The 21,719-nt window shown below is 40.2% G+C and overlaps 1 protein-coding gene across 11 annotated transcripts in view; it reads right to left on the bottom strand.

Moving 5' to 3' along the window:
• Positions 1 to 21,719, bottom strand: part of SYNJ1 (synaptojanin 1) — a 91,446-nt gene that overhangs the window by 59,024 nt on the left and 10,703 nt on the right. For all 11 annotated transcript variants that reach the window (XM_078452837.2, XM_078452830.2, XM_078452833.2 and 8 more), the window contains exons 3-6: positions 8,209 to 8,295; positions 6,338 to 6,605; positions 2,553 to 2,778; positions 1,372 to 1,455 (exon numbers count right to left, since the gene is read on the bottom strand). In XM_078452837.2, coding sequence (XP_078308963.2) covers positions 1,372 to 1,455; positions 2,553 to 2,778; positions 6,338 to 6,605; positions 8,209 to 8,295 — 665 coding nt within the window. The remainder of the gene's footprint in view (positions 1 to 1,371; positions 1,456 to 2,552; positions 2,779 to 6,337; positions 6,606 to 8,208; positions 8,296 to 21,719) is intronic.

The following is a 21,719-nucleotide window of genomic DNA, read 5'->3' as shown; positions in this document are numbered from 1 at the left end:
AGGGGCGCCTGGGTGGCTCAGTCAGTTAAGCAGCCGACCTCAAATCAGGTCATGATCTCATGGTTTGTGAGTTCCGGCCCGGCCCCGTGTTGGGCTCTGTGCTAACAGCTCAGAGCCTGGAGCCTGCTTCGGATTCTGTCTCCCTCTCTCTCTCTGCCCTCCCCTGCTCACACTCTGTCTCTGTCTTTCTCTAAAAAAAAAAAAAAAAAAAAAAAAAAAAAAAAAAAAAAAATTTTAAAAACTGTTTTTTAACTTAGTAGATATTACATACTAGAAGCCTAAAATGAAAATAACTTATACTTTAAGGACTAAAGATTTCTGAATAAAAATAAAATGCAAAATCACATTATTATGGGTAATCTAAAATTATGAACTTACATGAAAGAATCTTATATTTTAAGTATTAGATATTTATATCAACAAAGTTTATTTTTTAAATTTTTTTAATGTTTATTTATTTTTGAGTGGGGGGAGGGGCAGAGAGAGAGGGAGACAGAGAATCTGAAGCAGGCCCCACATAGTCAGTGCAGAGCCAGATGTGAGGCTCGAACCCATGAACCGTGAGATCGTGACCCAAGCTGAAGACAGATGCTTAACTGACTGAGCCTTGAACCCAGGAACCATGAGATCATGACCTGAGCGAAAGTCAGATGCTTAAACCCAGGCATCCCTGTATCAACAAAGTTTTAAAAAAATCAGAAAGCAAACGTATTAAACGTATTAAACGTATTAAACGTATTAAAGATGACAGGTCCCTATAAATTACAAAGTAAAATTTCAGTAGCGGATGTATTATTGATAACAATGGCTAACCCTTACACAGTGCTGCCCGTGGGTGCTAGGCATTGCCTTAGTACTTTTCATTGTATCCTTACAACCCTATGAATAGGAACTACTACTATTATTATTCCCATTTTATAGATAAGCAAACTGAGACACAGAGGAGTTAAACCACTTGTCCAAGATCACACAGCTAGTAGTGGCAGAGTAAGGATGCAAATTGAGAAGTCTGGTTTCAGAAGCTTTTTTTTAACTGCTACATTCTTCTACCTAAAGAGACTAAACTGCTATATATTAAAGACACTGAGATAGTAAATATGAAACACCACGAATATCAGTGTGTTATGGAAACATTAAAATTTTAATATTAAATACAGCAGTTGAATTTCTACAGACATTTGAAAGAACATTAAAGGAAAAGCATCCAAGACAATTCCAGGAACTCGTGCATTTAGACCCTAATTTGTGAATCTAGCTAATATTACTAGACTGAATAACACGACTATCCAAGGAACTAACGGACTATCCTGACAGCTTAGAAAATATGGAAAATATTCAAAAGAAAAGAACAAAACAATGTTAACCAGATACCTGCAACCCTGGTTGCTCCCAGAACAATGGAACAGACCCCCGGATTTGGATGAAAGAAGAAACAGAGTCATCTAAGTACACAACCTACAGAGAAAAATAACAGATGAAACATTCCCACAAAGGTATGACCTCTACATTTACAAACACAAATTTACTACCAACTGTTGCATGCGAGTTATATCTTATGACAAATCTCTCCCGCACAACTGTCCTAACAAAATATCCAGGAGAGGCTACTAAGGAAGTTTGGCTTTCTTTTATTGAGCGATAGTTTTTCTGCATATTAACCAAAAAAATAGCAAACACAACATAAGCATAAGAAGCACAAGTCTTAAAAAGGAATTCCTTCTAAATCTCAATATTTTACACACATACCTTTATAATTAATTTTTTTTCTTTAGTTTTCAGTATTTTTCAAAAACTAATTTGAAGAACTGAGTTGGGCTGGGGGGTGTGGCCTGAATTTACAATTATACAGTTTTGAGCCAAAAGTGTCATGATTCTTTTTTAAGTTGTTTTAAATTCAAGTATAGTTAGCACACAGTGTCATATTAGTTTCAGGCATACAATATAGTGATTCAATGATGATTTCTCAGTGCTCCTCAACATAAGCCCTTAACCTCATTTATCTATTTCATCCACCCCTTCCTTCACCTCCCCACTGGCAACCACCAGTTTGTTCTCTGTCTTTAAGGGTCTTTTTTTGGTGTGTTTCTTTTTTTCTTTGTTCGTTTTGTTTAAATTCCACATGAGTGAAATTATATGGTATTTGTCTTTCTAGCTGAAAATGTCATAAGTTTTCATTTTAGATGATATCCATATCTACCTTTAAAAGAGCTGGGTTTGATTTCATTTCATACACACACACAAGCCACTCTATTAAGTTGTCTAGCTCTATCATTGAGGATTTTTAAAATTCAATACCAAACTGTACCGCACTGACCATGTCATGCTAGTTAGTAAACCCCTTGTTACTCATTTGAAGAGCCACACCTAAGTCTGTTTATAAATAAGTCTGTTTCAGGGAAGCCTTTTTTCAGGCCAGAAGGGAGCCAAGAACCACCCCGAAATGGCATTACAGACGTGAAAATGAGTTCTGAATCAGATCAAAAACTGTGGTTCTATTAGTTTCTGGCCCTCGCACCTAACACATGCACGAAGCAATATAAAACACTACGTACCTGTTCTGTTTCTACAAAATTAGCAACGTGGCCGTCATCATTTGTTCCCCGGACATTAAACCTGGTCCCAGCTCGTTCACAGCTGAGTCTGGAAATGAGGCAAGCCTTGGCCTGCTTATGAGCAGCATAGATTGTTCTGATTTCTACTCCCCCACACATGAGGCGTAATAGCCAGTCATCACAATTCACGCCGTAGTGCTTGAGGTGCAAGTGCAAAGACTGATTCCTAACAGGAAAGGAAGAACTCATTAGCTCACTGAGTGCCAGCTAACACTGTATAAGCTTTAATAAAGCAGTGCTCCTGAAGCATTAATTTAATGCTATTCAATTAAAAGGCCCTACAAATAAACCAGTTCATTTACATTTACCATGCCAGGAATCAGATGAGGCAATAAAATGCGATCCTCTGGCATGTGATCTATGGTCCGTAGAAAAGAAGCAGATCTTTTATGTTTTTAGTAGCTGTGTCCTATTCTGTTGTCTTTTTATATAATGTATATATAACCTGACTTTTCCAAAAAAAGGATTTCATACGCATATCCCCATCCCACTTTATAAAGCTTTACTCTTAAGGCTCAACTTTAATAAGGCTCTATTTTAATTAATTTTAATTTAAATAGCCAACTGAACTAGTAGCTACCATATTAATACATGTCTAGAGTTTTCCATTACTCCAAGGAGTTTAGCATTCTATGGAACAGAGGGTGCCTGGTTTTCAATTTTTTTCAGGGCAAAAAGTTTTATGCTGTGTTCGTACACAGAAGCCAAATGATTAGGAAACATAGCAAAGCAGAGTCGCTATGGCTAAATCAGGGATACGGGCTGCAATCCTGCCCGGCTGGCCACCTTCTCATCCCACAGACTGCCTCATCTGGGTTCTCTACTGGAGCCTTACTCCTCCAAAGAATGCATACGGAATCTCCCAACCAACCTCTGACCAAGGAAAGTATAATGTTGTGCAGAAAAACTTGGGTCTTTTCAGATAACAAGGTGTCTTACAAAAGTGAATTTTCTCTAATACTGAAGCCTGGTTCAGGGCGCCTGGGTGGCCCAGTCGGTTGAATGTCTGACTCTTGACTTTGGCTCGGGTCATGAACCCAGGGTCATGGGATCGAGCCCCAGGTCAGGCTCTGTGCTGAGCATGGAGCCCGCTGGAGGTTGTCTATTTCCTTTCTCCCTCTTCCTCTGCCCCTCTCCCCCGCATATTTAAGAGAGAGTGATCTCTCTCTAAAATAAAAAAAAATTTTAAAAAGTAAATAAAATTTTAAGATTACATTTAAAAAAATATTGAAGTCTGGTTCTCTGAGTTTTAAAACTCTTCTGTTTTAAGTAGAGATTTTTCTTCTTTAGTGCTCTGCAGTATCTTGCTGCCTGAATCATAAATACACAGCAATACTACTGGACCAGCAGTAGCCCAGCCCTCTTCCCCCCCAGGGTGTGGCTGTGGTGGTCACGTGCAGTTCTGGTAAACCGTCCATTCAAGAAAGTGTACTGGAATGTGAATGAGTGGGGAGATCACTGTTGGACTAACACTGAATCCAGCAGCCATTATTTTATTTTAAAAATTATTATTTTTAAATATTATTAAATATTCGTATTATTTTAAAAATACGACTCAAGCTTCCAAACTTTCACCATTGCCTACGCTCATCTGAGGCAAAATTCAAACTGACCGTGACCCAGTATGTCCAGATGCCATAGCGAGTCCCATGTCACGGCAGAGGTATACAAAACTTACTTGTCCCCATTTAAAGGGAAGCGGGAGCCTGTGCGTTTGTTCAGATAAGAGTTTCTCTGTCTGCCATCAGTTTTCATTTTCCTTTGTTGCCAACGTGTTGCTGCTTTAATTCTATTTAAATTTATAAACAACTCTCAACTGGCATTGGCTTCAAATCTCCAATGGAGTAAAACAACTTGGGTTTTTATAATAGGCATTTGTGACTCTGACAACAAAAACTTACTTGGCTGTATCCTGGAAAATATTTCTACTAAGCTACAAGAGTATGCATAATAAATGCATAAAACTTTCATATTTCTGTTTGAAGGGAAGCTCAAGAATCCCAGTCCTGGGGCGCCTGGGTGGCTCGGTTGGGCGGCCGACTACAGCTCAGGTCATGATCTCGCAGTCTGTGAGTTCGAGCCCCGCGTTGGGCTCTGTTCTGAGCACTCAGAGCCTGCAGCCTGCTTCTGATTCTGTGTCTCCCTCTCTCTCTGCCCCTTTCCTGCTTGCTCTCAGACACACACACTCTCAAAAATAATAAACGATAAAAAAAAAAAAGAATCCCAGTCCTTAGCAAAATGTAGAAAGTGTTAAGTGACCAAAACTCATCTTTGGTGTTTTAGTCTCCCCTTTGTTCAACCTGACTTCCACTAGACAAACTCCCTCAATCTGTTATCTAAACTTGTCCCCACCTTCAACCTTAATTGAACGAAATGGTAAATAAATTATTCCCACTGGCTAAACTTAGCAAATGTGCTTAATTGCTGATCATTGAACCAATACATCTGCACCTGCTTAAACTTCTAATTATAGCAGGAAAAATTTATCTCTTAATCTAAGGATTTTGGTGTTAAGAATGAGCAGGGTGGGGGGTAAAAAAGTAAGGACAGCTGCCCAGCCCAGCTGCTATCATCGTTAGGAACTTCAATGTCTCTTCCATCAGAAAAAGTATAGGGCTGATATGGACTCTATGCCACTCATCTGCCCTATTAACCCTTCTTTCCCCACCCCTCCATCATCTCCTCCTTTGTGAGGCTCCAAGTCTCTGACTACAGTGCACTAGAGTCTTTTTTCATTCTGCCCTGCTTCTCCTCCACGCTACTATGCTGGGCCAAAAAACTTCCACGTTAGCTACAAAATTTGTTCTAAAGGTAGTTTCCTATCCTAAGGTTGTTGTTGGCTTTGAGCCTTCTGCCAGCCAGGGCAGATGGGTCAGACTTGGACATGCTACTCAAGGACCATACAGGTAAATGGTGGAAATGGGGGGGGGGGGGGGGGAGGGAAAATATACAGGAGGAACACCTTGAATCTGAACTACCAAGGGAGACCCAAGAGCACAGAGTCATGGACTTTGGCCTTATAACATTTGTATACATAATGAAATATAATTGGTACATGATGTTAAGGAAAAAAGTCAACATCCATGCTGGCTGTGGACAAGGGAACCTCTACACTAGAAAGGTGGCCTCCTCCAATAAAGCAGTACTAATTATAGTCACGTGTGCTCACCCCCTTTGTGCACACTTCGAACAAAGCACATTAATGCATAAACATGAAATAGTTACCTACTCAAGTCTTATTTTATTATAGTACTCAGTGTTATCCTAGTATACCACTTCTTCATAGTCGCTTGCTCTTGAACCAAGATTATCTACCTATAATCTTTCAATTAAAAATAATGTGATGCTGTCTTAGGAAAACAGTACTGCCAGAGGAAAGATCTCAAAACTAACAGCGGTTAAGTATTAGCAACACACTTCTACTACAACTAATTCATTCTTAATCTTAAAATAAACATCTTGAATATATTTTGGAAATGAAAGGTCAGTCTGGATCAGGGAGAGCAAATGGGTCTCGTGTCACATGAGAGCTTCGATAAACTGACACTGGATGCCTGTGCTGCTCGGCTGAGAATTCTGGAGCAGGAAAGAGCGGTGTGCCCCATCAGCAATGCCCATCCCTGCTATCTCTGGAAATTACTGCTGAACACACTATAACCCAAACCACCAAACTCCTGCACAGCAAGCACGTGATTACAAAGGGGAAAAACGTAACACAAACTCACCAGAAAAATCTATTATCGGTTGTGTGTTCTTGCATGCTACGATGTGCGTTAAGACTCAGATCTAAACTGACTCCAGATGCAGACCACGCAAAATAAAAGTTTCCCGAATTCAAAACTTTTCGCACTTCTGAAATGCGATCCTCATCTGAAGAATCAATTCGTAGTGATATAAATTCGGTGGAAGTAACTCGGAAAACCTCCGATTCTTGAATTTTCCCAACAGACATACATCCAGTGACTAGGACCAGATAATGTAACATAGTATCACCTGCAAAAACCAAAGAATTAGTTGGATGAAAAGTCTCAGTATTTCTCAAGCTATTCAAAGTGTCTTCCAACTTTCTTGTCATGTTTCTAACTTTTTAAATCCAACAGCACGGTTATTTTAAATTGACACGGACATGTTTATGTTTACAACTGCATTTTGGCAAGACTTGAAAAAAAAATCCTTGCTTGAGCACATTTAATATAATGAAGCTATTATATTTAAACATATATAAATTATATCTTTTATAAATTTATATTTATATTTTTGTATTTATATTTTGTACATTTAAATGTGTATTTAAACATTAACAGAATAATCTCACATTCATGAAATGTTCCTCTACTCAATCTGAGGATATACAAAATTTGTCAAATAAAACAATATATGTGTTATGCTCCCCATCTTTCCTTTATGACTGTGAGGAAATCCAGATAAGAATATAAATGTGAGAGGTCTTTGTAAATAAATAGCACAGCTGGAAAAAAAAAAAAAGCTATATAAACGGGAGCTGCTGCCGCTGGTATGTGGGCAGAAAGCCCCTGGGAACAGTTTATAAAGCAATCTGGTTTACAAAAACTTTCATAGAGCCTTTTCGCTAATTTTGACAAAATCCTTTGAGATGAGCGTGAAGGCGAAATTCAGCAGTGGTGTACCTTGAGCGTGGGCTGTGACGAGGCAGAGGGGGCCCTGAATCCTGGCTCCACTACTTATAATCCAACCCAACTTCAGGGTGTGAACAAAACCCAACCCGAGATCTGCTCCCTGATAAACCAGCACTAAAATGAGTCTCACTGGACTGTGAGGAGTACCTAAGACAGTATTAGTTAAGCACCTGGCACAGGGCTTTACGTGTGCTAGATGCGTAACAAGTGACAAACCTCCACTTTATAGCCCGGTACGCTTCAGAGTATGGCCCATAACCTGTCACGGTGAGAGAAGACGCTTGTGAAATGAAAATCAATTACCTCGCCAAAGCCACTGTTTAGTTTAGCGGACCTTTTTTCTCATAGTAGGACTTTATCAACGAAGGAAGCCATGTGTTGATCTGCATGATGTCACAAGCTTCCTTATCTCATCACAGACCAATAGCGAAATGGCTCACGGACTGGCACCGGGTCTTGGGCCACACTTCCAGCCATACGGTTACAGACAAACGGGTAAGCCCAAAGGTTACTCTGCAGCCCACGGTGACGTTAAGTGGCAGAGACAGATTCCAGCTGAGACCTTTTAACTACAAAGCAGATGTCCTTTCCAGTATAAACCAGAGTAATCAGTGCAGTTCTCACTAAAACATCGTTTCCGTAAGCACTGAAACAAAGAGAAAGGGCGATGCCCTGATTTTCTCTTTTGACCACTGATACCAATCCTTCAAGTGTTCACACAGAATAATGTCTCTGGAACTTAAAATCACCAGAGCTTGAGTATGTAGCATACCTTTTCAGTCAACAAACATTTCCCCAAGATTAGCATAATTAGGATTTAAAAGATGTTACCACACTTTCAGCTCACATATGGAGTCTGAAATGATAAACAGTCTCCCTCAAATCCTTACAATTAAAACAAAGAAATGAAAAAGATTAATTATATTGAAAAATAAACTTACCAAGATTTAATCGTAAAACACCTAAGAGTCCATAAGCATCAAGCACTTTGGAGTATGTACCCTTGATTGCCTCTTTTTCTGCAGATGCTACAAAAAAAAGTTTCAGGGTAAGAAAAATGGCCTGAAACATCAGATTCTATTTTGCTATGAAGCCAGAGTTTCTCTAAATCTGATATTCTATTTTTAAAAAAAATTTTTTAACATTCATTTATTATTGAGAGACAGAGAGATACAGAGCGTGAGCAGGGGAGGGGTAGAGAGAGGGGTAGACACAGAATCTGAAGGAGGCTCCAGGCTCTGAGCTGTTAGCCCAGAGACTGACGCAGGGCTTGAACTCACGAACTGTGAGATCATGACCTGAGCCAAGGTCGGTCGCCTAACCAACTGAGCCACCCAGGTGCCCCTGATATTCTTTTTTTTTAAATCTGGTATTCTTTATTTTTTTAAATATTTTTTCTAAGTCTATTTATTTTGACACACACACACACACACACACACACACACACACACACACACACACACGGCAAGCACAAGTGGGGGAGGGGCAGAGAGAGAGGGAGAGAAATCCCAAGCAGGCTCAGTGCTGTCAGTCAGTGCGCGGAGCCTGACTCGGGGATCCAACTCACAAACCAGGAGATCATGACCTGAGCCGAAATCAACAGTTGGACTCTTAACTGACTGAGCCACCAGGTGCCCCTTAAATCTGAGATTCTTAACATAAATGCTCGCATAAATTATTTTCTCAAACAAGTAACTGAACTGTCCTTCTCAAAGAGTCAACAACTTGTTCCAGCACCACTGAGGTCTCTCCCGATGACCTAAAGGACTACCTTTAACAGTAGTGATATGTTCTGGAGGTTGTTTCTGAATCCCCTTCTCCGTCTCACTGATTTGTTTGCCCACCTATGTACCACCAGCACTACCCTGTGTTATCACAGCCCAAGGGAAAACATCCAACTCCTTCACCAGCAATCTTACAGAATCTGGCCTCAATATCCTCTTTCAGCTTCATTTTTCATCACCCCCCTCTCCCCTCCTGCCCTTGCATTTTATGTTCTCACTACATTAAAGGGTCCCCTAGTGCCCAAACGTGGGCAATCTAGCCTTCTGCCAGCAAGGCTCCACCTAACCTTCACATTTACAAACAGGGGCACAAGATCACTTTCTGGAAACCCCTCTTTACCTCTACAGGCACAGTTCTTTCACAGAGCTCCCTCTTCATGCTGCCAAAACACTTTATATGTACCCATCACTTGTCTTTCCCATTAACCAGCCTGATCCTTGAAGGCAGGAACAATGTCCTATACCTCCTTTTATCTCTGACATTTAGATTAGTGCTTGAAACACAGAAGATGACAAACGTTTAAATGATAAAAGCTAATGGCCACACTTGACGAGAGAGTTTAGCACAGGAACGGAAATCTTCAGTTTGGCCTTTGTCTTGATTCATTTCTTCTGCTATAAAACTAATGTTATCTTGCTAATGAATATAACCCACAGAATAATATCCCTAGGTCAGGCTGTTGTGGTTCCTCTGCTGAAAAACAAAAACAATTCATGAAACTTTAAAGGAAAACTCTTCCTAGTTCTCAGCAAATATACTTATTAAAAATCTGACCAAAAAAACCCCAAAGAAATATAAATCACAGCTAGTATCTCAAATGGACAATTCCAAATAATTCTAAAGTCTACAAATCTAGAAAGGTACGATTCTCTTTTTTATCCCGTCCTTTCTCTTCTATTTCTTTCCTTCTCTACTGCTCTCCCTTTCTACTTTCTATCCCACACCCTCAACTCACCTCTTGGCTGACCAGTTCCCTCCTTATTTACCTGTGTCTGTTGCCCCTATCTATCCTCTTTTTCCTTTCCTCATTCGTCTTCGATGTAGAATTATAGAACATTTTGGCAATAGCATGTGTTCCACATTAGAAAAGCACGTTATTACATCCTATGGCCTTCCCATTTCCCCTCAACCTTCACTGCCAACGAAAGGGCTGTCTTCTCAGCCTACTGCCTTGCCTAATACTCCTAGTGCTTTGTATTCAAGAGCTTCTCTTCTGCCCTGAGCTCTCCTCTAGGGCTCTACAGACTATCTCCTCTTCCCTGCCCGCTTTACCTCTTTTCAGACCATCTACTCATAGGCCTTCTTCCAGTTAACCCACTTCTGCCTCTGAATGAGCTGTCTTCTGCTAGCTGGCCACACAGACTAAAACTAAATTAACTGCTCAATCACTCAATTAGCTGATCCTGTCACAGTTTTCTAATATGCTCATTGTTAAGTGTGGGCCTTTACCTTTATCAAAGTACCCCGTATGAAATTAGGGAGTGGGTAAAATTTCACCAAGCCATTAATAGTAGTTACAGGGGTTTGCATTTCAGCATTCCTAGAGTTCTTCTTCTTACTGTTATACCACAGGTTTAAATAACAGTTACTCCTAACATTAAATGACAAGCCACACAAATACAAAATGTCAGAGCATTAATTTTAATTTTATTTTGTAAAGTAAATCAAGATTGCCTGCCCCTCAATAGTGTCTCATTAAGAGCACCACGTGTACATTAAAGCAAACGTTGGAGAGGCTTGTTATATCTCTGATGACAGAAGGCATGGCTTTCTGGACAAATATTAGAGATTTAGAGGTTAATGCTCTACATACTTAAATACCATCACTAATATAGTAATACAGATATTACTAGACATATCAGTCTCAGCAGCAATCACCATTTGGGTTCAAACACCAGCAACCAGAAAGATTAGAAAGACAGCTATAAATCATCAAGATAGTATGGTAGTGGCACAAAAACGGACACATAGGTCAATGGAACAGAATAGAGAACCCAGAAATGGACTCACAAACATATGGCCAACTAATCTTTGGCAAAGCAGGTAAGAATATCCAGTGGGAAAAAACACAAGTCTCTTCAGCAAATGGTGTTGGAAAAACTGGACAGCGACATGCAGAAGAAAGAACCTGGACCACTTTCTTACACCATACACAAAAATAAACTCAAAATGGATGAAAGACAGGAACATTAAGACAGGAAGCCATCAAAATCCTCAAAGACAGGAAGCCATCAAAATCCTCAAGGAGAAAGCAAGCAACAACCTCTTTGACCTTGGCTGCAGCAACTTCTTACTCAACACATCTCCAGAGGTAAGGGAAACAAAAGCAAAAATGAGCTATTGGGACCTCATCAAGATAAGAAGCTTCTGCACGGGGAAGGAAACAACCAGCAAAACTAAAAGGCAACTGACGGAATGGGAAGAGATATTTGCAAATGACGTATCAGATAAAGGATTAGTATTCAAAACTTATAAAGAACTTATCAGACTCACCACCCAAAAAACAAATAATCTAGTGAAGAAATGGGCAAGAGACATGAATAGACACTTTTTCAAAGAAGACTTACAGATGGCCAACCAACACTTGAAAAGATGCTCAACATCACTCATCATCAGGGAAATACAAATCAAGATCACAATGAGATACCACCTCACGCCTGTCACAATGGCTGAAATTAAAAACTCAGCTGCATTAGAGAGAATGCAGAGAAGGAGGAACCCTTTTGCACTGCCAGTGGGAACGCAAACTGGTGCAGCCACTCTAGAAAATAGTATGGAGGTTCTTTACTACTATCAACACTAGCCAAAGTATGGAAAGAGCCCAAATGTCTATCAACTGATGAATGGATAAAGAAGATGTGGTATGTATATATATATATATATATATATATATATATATATATACACATATATATACACACACACACACACACACGTATATATGTGTGTGTGTATATATATACACGTGTGTATACGTATATACATATATACATACGTACATATACATATATACGTATATGTATACATATATACATATACACGTATATGTATACATATATACATATACACATATACATATATACAATAGAATATTACTCAGTGGTCAAAAAGAATGAAACCTTACCACTTGCAACAATGTATATGGAACTAAAGGGTATTACGCTAAGCAAAGTAAGTCAGTCAGAGAAAGACATGATTTCACTCATATGTGGAATTTAAGAAACAAGACAGATAAACACAGGGGAAGGGAAGCAAAGGTAAGATAAAAACAGAGAGGGAAACAAACCGTAAGAGATTCTTAAATACAGAGAACAAACTGAGGGTTGTTGGTGGGATGGTGGGTGGGGGATGGGCTAAATGGGCTATTGGCATTAAGGAGGGCACTTGTTGGGATGAGCACTGGGTATTATATGTAAGTGATGAATCACTGAAGTCTATTCCTTAAATCATTATTACACTATATGTTAACTAACTTGGATTTAAATTTTTAAAAAACTCGGCAGGGAAAAAAAAGAAAAGAAAATGTATTTTTAACATTAAGTCATTGTCTTCCCTTAAAAACAAACAAAAAAAGTCATTTTATAATGTACTACATTCTCATGCAACAAAATGTTTCTCTTCTAGGGATGAGTGGCTCAGTCGGTTAAGCATCTGACTTTGGCTCAGGTCATGATCTTGCAGTTTGTGGGTTCGAGCCCTGCACTGGGCTCCACACTGACAGTGCAGAGCCTGCTTGAGATTTTCTCTCTCTCTCTCCCTCTCTTCCTGCTCCTCCCTCACATGCATGTGCACTCTTTCTCTCTCTCTCAAAAAATAAATGAACTTAAAAAAATGTTCCCTCTTCTAATAATGCAGAATAATTATCTTATCATGAACTATACTCCAAATACATGAATATATCATGTCGCTCAGGCTCCATGAAGACCCAACTATTAAACTGTCAACTGTCATCTCATTCAAACATTCCAACAAACGTCACGCTGCTTATTTACACTTTTATATTATATTCTAAGACTCAGGAAACAGGACAGACACACACACACACACACACACACACACACACACACACACGCATACAATTTAGTCTAAAGTGCCTATTAAATAAAAGTATGCTAAAGGAAAGGAAAGCTAATTGAAAGAGTAGATATCACTTTCCTGCCCAGGAATTTCTTGCTTTCTCCTCAATGTTAAATGAAATTTTAAAATAATTTTTAGAGTGATGAATGATGTTTCAGCCGAGGTATCTGTATACTGTTTGTCATGACTATGACATCTAACACTGGGAGAGGTATTTTGCATGCATTATTCAATTTTCACAACGCCCCGTGAGCAAAATTACTACTATTTCCATTTGACATATGAGGAAACAGGCTTAGAGAGGTTATCAATTTGTTACTAACTTGTCTAAGCTTAAATAGCCAGAGTCACAAAACGCAGCTTCATGAGGGGAGGGATTTGGTTCAGTTCACTACACTAAACCCCAGCAGCCTAGCTCAGTGCCTGGCACTCAGGAGTTCAAAGATTTTATGCTCAATGAATCTGTGGATGAAATTTTAAAGTCATATGTGTTTTTAACTCCAGACATTTCCAATTTGCTAAGAGAAAACAGTGTTTTCTTCCTAAACATTTTTTATGTAAGGTACTGTAGATGTTTTCCTCTTCTTCCATATATACTTCGAGGACTGGGGCAGAATTGAAGGAGGTCTTTTGTAGGCTGTCAGAGCCCAGGCTGACTATGAACAAGGCGCTGTGCATGGATATGAAGCCAGAGGCAGGGAGAGAGGGCATCCACTTGAGGGGAAGGACAGCCTGTGATAAGATAAGTCTGGGTGGGGCGAGGAGGGTGGTGTCCACCCAGAGGTGTTGGGAGTGGCCTGGTATGGTAGGATGAGCTTGAGCAGGGTGGGGAGGGCAGGGTGCCCTGAGGGAACCCAGGGGCAGGGTGTTGGAGCCCCTGTGGGCTGAGGAGGCCACCCGCGTGGTGGCGGAGGCTGCAGCGGCAACAGGACAGTGGCTGATGGTCAGGATAATGGGAGCCAAGGTCCTCACTGTCAGAGAACGAGAGTGCCAATATGGGAAGACAGAAAACCAGAATGGGCACGGCGGCGCTGACTGAAATTGAAGTTACCACTGTGAACTCATAGTTTTCTAGACAGACAGACATGGATATAAATGGGTGTTATACAACCATCAATACCCACACATAGTTAACTGCATATTCTCCTTAGCTCCATCCAAACAGGGCCTGAGATCAGCAGTACCCCAACAGCAATGGCCATACCTAGCACCGAGATCCTGCTTTCTAATACCATTTTCCACTGTAAGGACTCCTTAGAGAAATGGCTGATTCCAGGGCAAGGGCAGGGACAAGATGAGCCTGGAACATATCCTGTGCAGAAAGGGAGCACTCAAAGACTAATGGAGACATGGCACAAAAATGCAAAGCCAGCTCGAAGGGACCTCGACTAGAGAAATCTGGAACAATTTGAGCATTGAAACAAATGACAAGAGTAACAGATTAAAGTTAAAGTGTGATGAGTAATGGCGTGATGTTTACATACTCACAAAGCACGCTTGTTATACAAGAAAAAGGAGTCTGCCAGAGAGCACCTTAAACAAATAAGCAGCGTGCTCACCAGCAGTACTGGGACAAGTCAAAACTGTGTGCACCTTGACAGGGTACGGTGAAAAGAACACAGCAGCACATGCGTAATATTCCTGCCAAGATACATGACCTGAATCTGAGCGAGAGGAACCATCAGACAAACCCAAAGTGAGGCCCAGTCCACACAACAGCCGGCCTTCGTCTTCAGAAGTTTTAAGGTCCTACACATCAAAGACTGAGGAACTTTCCCAGATTTACAGAGACTGAAGAGGCATGACAACCAATAAAATGACAGATCTGAACTGGATCCTTTTGCTCTAAGAGTCGTTGTTGGGACAACTGGTGAACTTGAATGGAGTCTGAGACTTAGAAAGAAGGACGATGTTAACTTTTTTTTTGTTATAGTGTAGTTACGAAGGAGCAAGTCTTAGCTATTCTAGGAAATAAGTAATGGTATTTGTGGGTGATGGGATGTCATGTCAACAGCTTATTCTCGATAATTAAGAGAAAGTTCTTTACACTGAACTTCAGCTTTTCTGTGTTTTTGACATTGTTTCAAGATTAAAAAAAATAAATGCAACCATTAAAAATAAACTTAGAAAATACACATGCACATTCCTAAATTAAGAGGCTTTTCTCTCTACACAGCACTAAGATAAACTCTTATAGCACCATGTTATCCCCTGACCATACACTTTTTAACAGGGAAAATTTTCCCTCATTTTATGAAACCCCATGAAATATAGAGAAATACATGAGGTAAGAGGGAGAGACTTAAATTATTATCTTATTTCTCTGCTAATTTTTAATTCTAGAAAATAATTTGAGAATCTTCCACTAGAAGGGATTATTTAAAATAAAAAAGCCGTACTGCTTTCAAATAATGCCTATGATCTTTAGATAAAACACGGAATTTACAAGAGTTTACTCATTCATCCCCGTCTTTCCTTTTCCCTAACGCTCTCCCCTTGCAGCCCACACCGCAGTCAAAACGAATAAAAAATGAATAACGGGTGACTCCTGATGTGCTCCACATTCTTTTCCCTCTTCCCCTTTGTTCACAGTGTTCTTTCCGTCTGGAACACCGCTGAGTCATCTTTGCATTTCCAAACATTCCCCATCCGTCAATACCTCACTAAAATGCCTCTTCCTTCCTAAAGCTTTCCCCGATCGTGCTGGAAGTAAATCTTCCTTCTCATTATTTCATAGTGCATTCACTTGTATACTCACAGCCAGGGAAATGGTCTCGTTTCTTTTCATCTCAACAAATTACCAACCTAACCAGAGATGCCGAACGCTCAACTGTTAAGTATGCGTCTCAGAGACAAAAACAAATTGACAGGTTGCAGCACAAAAGGGAATGTTCTGTTAGTTTTAAAATTATACATAAAAAGACAGACATTTAACCTTACCATCAGTAGCATCTGAATGCTCTGGACGTTTATGGTGGCATGAGGATGGGAGTGGGGAGGTGGGGAAGACAGGCATCGTTAACTGCTCTCTTTTTCTTTTTAAGTTTATTGATTTTATTTTGAGAGAGACAGACAGACAGACAGACAGACAAGGAGGAAGAGAATCCCAGGCAGGTCCTGTGCTGCCAGTGCAGAGCCCAACGTGGGGCTCTATCTCAAGACTGTGAGACCATGGCCTGAGCCGAAATCAAGAGTCATAGATGCTTAACCGACTGAGCCACCAAGGCGCCCCATGATTTCTAGCCAGGGTTTATTTTTTCTAATTTTTTTTTTTTGAGTTTATTTATTTTTGAGAGAAAGAGAGACAGAGTGCAAGCGGGAGAGGGGCAGAGAGAAGGGGAGACACAGTATCCCGAAGTAGCTCCAGGCTCTGAGCTGTCAGCACAGAGTCCGACGTGAGGCTCGAACTCACAAACGGTGAGATCACGACCTGAGCTGAAGTTGGACGCCCAACCGACTGAGCCACCCACACGCCCTACGATTTCTAAACACGGTTTAACCTAGTGGAGTTTATTAAGGATGCATGGAGAGCCCCGAGGAAAACAGAGTGAAAGAATGAGAGGAAATGAAAGTTCAGGGGAGACACTGATAACAGGAGTCCAGGTTACTCCTTGCTAGTGCTGTCTTTCAACGTGTCCACTGTGCTTTCAATGAGCGGAACAGACTGCTCTGTGGTTTTCTTTTCTCTCTCTCTCCTGTTCATGTTGATGTTGTTAAGCAAACAAGATGCTAGGAAAACGAACCTTTCTTTTTACAAGTTACCGATTTTTAGCCACCCATCAAGGCCTTTAGCAAGTTCAGCTCAGGTAAGGAGGCCTGCACCCCTTTAGCTCATCTGTCAAACGTGTAAAGTAAGGCAAAGCCTGACTCCGGAGGTTAACTGCTATTCACACCTCAGGGGTCAATAGTACCTAACTCCCTCAACAGCTTATTTCAAAGAGAAAAACTCTTCTTCCCTGTCATATTCGACACTGCTTTTCGCTTGTGCCTTCAATTTTTTCTTAATTTTCCATCTAATGTGAACATCATTTTCTGGGAACACAGAGCTATCTTAGGCATAAATCTAGAATTATATTTTTAAACATATCCATATGTCAGTCGAGCCCAATGCAGGGCTGGAACTTAGAAACCACGAGATCATGACCTGAGCTGAAGTCTGATGCTTAACAGACTGAGACACCCAGGTGCCCCTATTTTTTAATTTTTTTTAATGTTTATTTATTTTGAGAGAGAGAGAAGGTGGGAGAGGGGTTTAGAGAGAGGGAGAGAGAGAATCCCAAGCAGGCTCTGCATCTTCAGTGCAGAGGCGGAAAAGGGGCTTGAACTCACGAACCATGAGATCACGACTTGAGCCAAAACCAGGAGTCGGATGCTTAGCCGACTGAGCCACCCAGGCACCCCTCTCTGATTCTAATCCTAGTGAATATGTGAATTCATGAATAAGGTCACAGAATAGAATTTAAAGCAAAATAAAATACATATCATAAACATGTTTTCTCATGAAAATATTTAAGGATGAAATGACATGATATCCAGGATTTACTTCAAAATAAATGGGGAGGGGGAAATAGTGGATAGGGACACAGATAAACACAAGCGTCCATGACATAATCATTGAGGCTGGGTGACAAATACATGAGAGTCAATGACACCATTCTCCCTTCTTTGATGTACAGTTGATACTTCCCAAAATAAAATGATAAAAAAAGCTTATCCTGATAACATTCTTTGGCATACTGGATAAGTTCAGAAAGAAGAGAAAAACAAGATAACCATGGGCTGTCAGTGACAGCGGAGGCTACTGGAATTCTAAGTAATTTGAGAGGTACTTTCTCCCACTACCCTAGACCCGAGGTAGATCAGTCAAAAGTTCAATGGGCATTTAGACTTTTATAACTTGAAAGGAGGCAGTAAATCCTACTGTCTTTAGAACGGCCCCGTAGTCCACTCAAAGGCCATCATAAGATCATCAAATGACAAATCTACAACAAATTGGAAAAGAAGACTTGGCAATTCCGGAATGGAGACCCCGGGAAGGGTATAAGTATTGCTGTACTCTGTCATAAATATTGACCTCACGTTCATCCTAAATAACTTAGCTTTAATATCCTACTCTGTTGAAAACAGCCTTGGAAAATAATATGCTTGCCTTTGCTCATCACAGAAGAGGTTAAGAACTATTTAAACCTACATTAAGCCACGAGGTAGTGATACGCAACAACGCCACTCAGACACCTTAACTCATTTGTTATTTTGCCTCGGGGCTCGCTTTCAAGGTTCTTTCCACTGAACGCCTTCCGGACTGAAAGCGGCCTAACCTACGTTCCCTACTGAAGCCACAGGAAAGTAATGAAAATAGAAGCTGTAGAGATGATCTATTTATAGACTACAGAAAACACTCAAGGGTGTAAATCCAATTGTTCCCTATCAAAATTTAACATACCAACTGTCCTCTCTCACATTACTTGGCACCCTCTTTTGCCAGGGTGACTTACTCTCGTAGCACTGTATCGTATGTTGTAACTGGCATTATTCAGCATTATTCGTATTACACCCTCCCTTCTCGCATTAGGATTTCAGGCACATAATGAAGCATTGGATCAGACTATCGAAAGTCAGATTAAGACATAATCATACACCTGTATCTTGATTTTCATGAGTTGCAACTCTTTGAAACAGGGGCTTCTTCAACAGAGAATAATTGTCGCGCGGTGATCACTTCTCCAGCTCGACAGAAAGAAACCAAATCAACTTATTACCTAAGATCACCGGATGACTTCACAGTCATTTGTTTTAAACTGAAATGGTACTCTGAGGATTAAATTTAAATGTAAATTTCTCTAACTTCTGATAATGACAATACTACAAACCAAACAAATAAGCTACCTAATGAAGGGCCTGCTACCCAATGTTAACATTCCGCTGTGGCTCAAACCTTCCAGATGGGCAACAGACGGTCTTTCTTCAGCTGATACAGAAGACCAAAATAAGGAAAGTCATTAAGAATGCGAAAACAAGATTACAAGTTAGTCCGCTCTTTCTAGAATCACAATTTGCTTGTGGTTGCACGCACTGGGTCAGCTCATTTGCATACAGGTAGCACTGTGGTGGGGAACCAGAGGGCCTCTCTCTAGTCAGAGGATCCTGGAGATCCCGCACACCAAGCTACTCATTTTCAGAAGAAAAAAGCTCGAGTTTAGTTGATTCATCCAAGGTCACAGAACTACCTGGCAGAAAAGCCACTTTCCATTTTATAAGACAGAAGTAAAAAGAAGTTATTTTAAAAGGAAAAGGTTCTCTTTGTATAATTAAAATATTAAAACTCCAGCTGAAAAACATTAAACTATCCAAATTAATGTTGTGTCTATACTACAAATCCCCATCTCGGCAACATCTCAAGACGATAACAACCTTTCACTAATTCACGTGACAAGTATTTCCTGAATGCTGACTATGTACCAGGACCCTGGCAAAGTTCTACAGGAAAAAAAGTCAGTGCCCTAACACCTTCTATGAGGAAGATAGCCATTATGTGATCATACAAATGCAAACTCATAAATGACACTGAATACTGTGATGGAATTCTGACAGACTACAACGGGAGGACCTAACTGAAAATTGCTGGGGGGAGAGCGGCGGTTCCAACAGGCTCGCCTGCAGAAGGAGTGGAGGTAAAAATGCTCCAAGCAACATACTCTGTGACCCAGCAATTCCATTCATAAAAATACATCCAACAGAGATGTGTACATATGTGCACCAAAAGACACGGATAAGGATGTTCATCCCACTGTCATTCATAACAGAAAAAACTAGAAGCAAATGTCAACAGAATACTGGAACATTCACACCAGGGAATACTACAGAGTAGTGAAAACTGCCGCAGGCTACAACAGGGATGATCTCCTGTACAGAACATTGAAAGAAGTCAGACCCGACAGAATACATATTGAGTGATTCCATTTATGTTAGGTTAAAAACCAGATAAAGTGAATCTATGATGTAAGAAGTCAGGTAGTGATTATCTTTGCAAATCATGGTAGAGATAATAATGGGGAAGAATGTGAGGGAATCTTCTGGAGAGCCAGTAATGTTGATTGCTCAACCTGGTAGTGTTAACATAGATATGTTTACTCTGTAATAATTCATCAAGTTGTACATTTATGATTTATGTATTTTTCTACATGCATGAATAAATTTAGTTTTTAAAATAAATATTGAGCAACCTATCAAAATAACACCAGCATTTTTCACAGAGCTAGAACAAACAATCCTAAAATTTGCAGAGAACCAGAAAAGACCCTGAATAGCCAAAGCAATCTTGAAAAAGAAAACCAAAGCAGGAGGCATCACAATCCCAGCCTTCAAGCTGTATTACAAAGCTGTAATCATCAAGACAGTATGGTACTGGCATAAAAACAGACACTCAGATCAATGGAACAGAATAGGGAACCCAGAAACGGACCCACAAACGTATGGCCAACTTATCTTTGACAAAGCAGGTAAGAATATCCAGTGGAAAAAAACACAGTCTTTCAGCAAACGGTGTTGGAAAAGCTGGACAGTGACATGCAGAAGAATGAACCTGGACCACTTTCTTACACCACACGCAAAAATAAACTCAAAATGGATGAAAGACCTAAACGTAAGACGGGAAGCCATCAAAATCCTCGGGGAGAAAGCAGGCAACAACCTCTTTGACTTTGGCCACAACAACTTCTTACACAAGACGTCTCTGGAGGCAAGGGAAACAAAAGCAAAAATGAGCTATTGGGACCTCATCAAGCTAAAAAGCTTCTACATAGTGAAGGAAACAATCAGCAAAACTAAAAAGGCAACCGACAGAATGGGAAGAGATATTTGCAAATGACACATCAGATAAAGGGTTAGTATCAAAATCTATAAAGAATTTATCAAACTCAAAACCCAAAAAAACAAATAATCCAGGGAAGAAATGGGCAAGAGACATGAATAGACACTTCTCCAAAGAAGACATCCAGATGGCCAACAGACACATGAAAAAATGCTCAACATCACTCATCATCAGGGGAAGACAAATCAAAACCACAATGGGCTATCATCTCACACCTGTCAGAATGGCTAACATTAACAACTCAGGCAACAACAGATGTTGGCGAGGATGCGGAAAAAGAGGATCTCTTTTACACTGCTGGTAGGAATGCCAACTGGTGCAGCCATTCTGGAAAACAGTATGGAGGTTCCTCAAAAAATTAAAAATAGAACTACTCTATGGCCCAGCAATTTCACTACTAGGTATTTATCCAAGGGATATAGGTGTGCTGTTTCGAACGGGAACATGCACCCCAATGTTCATAGCAGCACTGTCAACAATAGTCCAAGTATGGAAAGCGCTCAAATGTCCATCGATAGATGGATGAATGGATAAAGAAGATGTGGTATATATATACAATGGGGTATTACTCGGCAATCGAAAAGAATAAAATCTTGCCATTTGCAACTACAAAGATGGAACTAGGGGGTATTATGCTAAGCGAAATTAGTCAGAGAAAGGCAAATATATGACTTCACTCATATGAGGACTTTAAGAGACAAAACAGATGAACATAAGGGA

Source organism: Panthera onca, chromosome C2, assembly GCF_046562875.1.
Source record: "Panthera onca isolate mPanOnc1 chromosome C2, mPanOnc1 haplotype 2, whole genome shotgun sequence".
Taxonomy (NCBI): domain Eukaryota; kingdom Metazoa; phylum Chordata; class Mammalia; order Carnivora; family Felidae; genus Panthera; species Panthera onca.
Note: the sequence above shows the minus strand (reverse complement) of the source record. Positions and strands in the feature narration are given on the sequence as shown.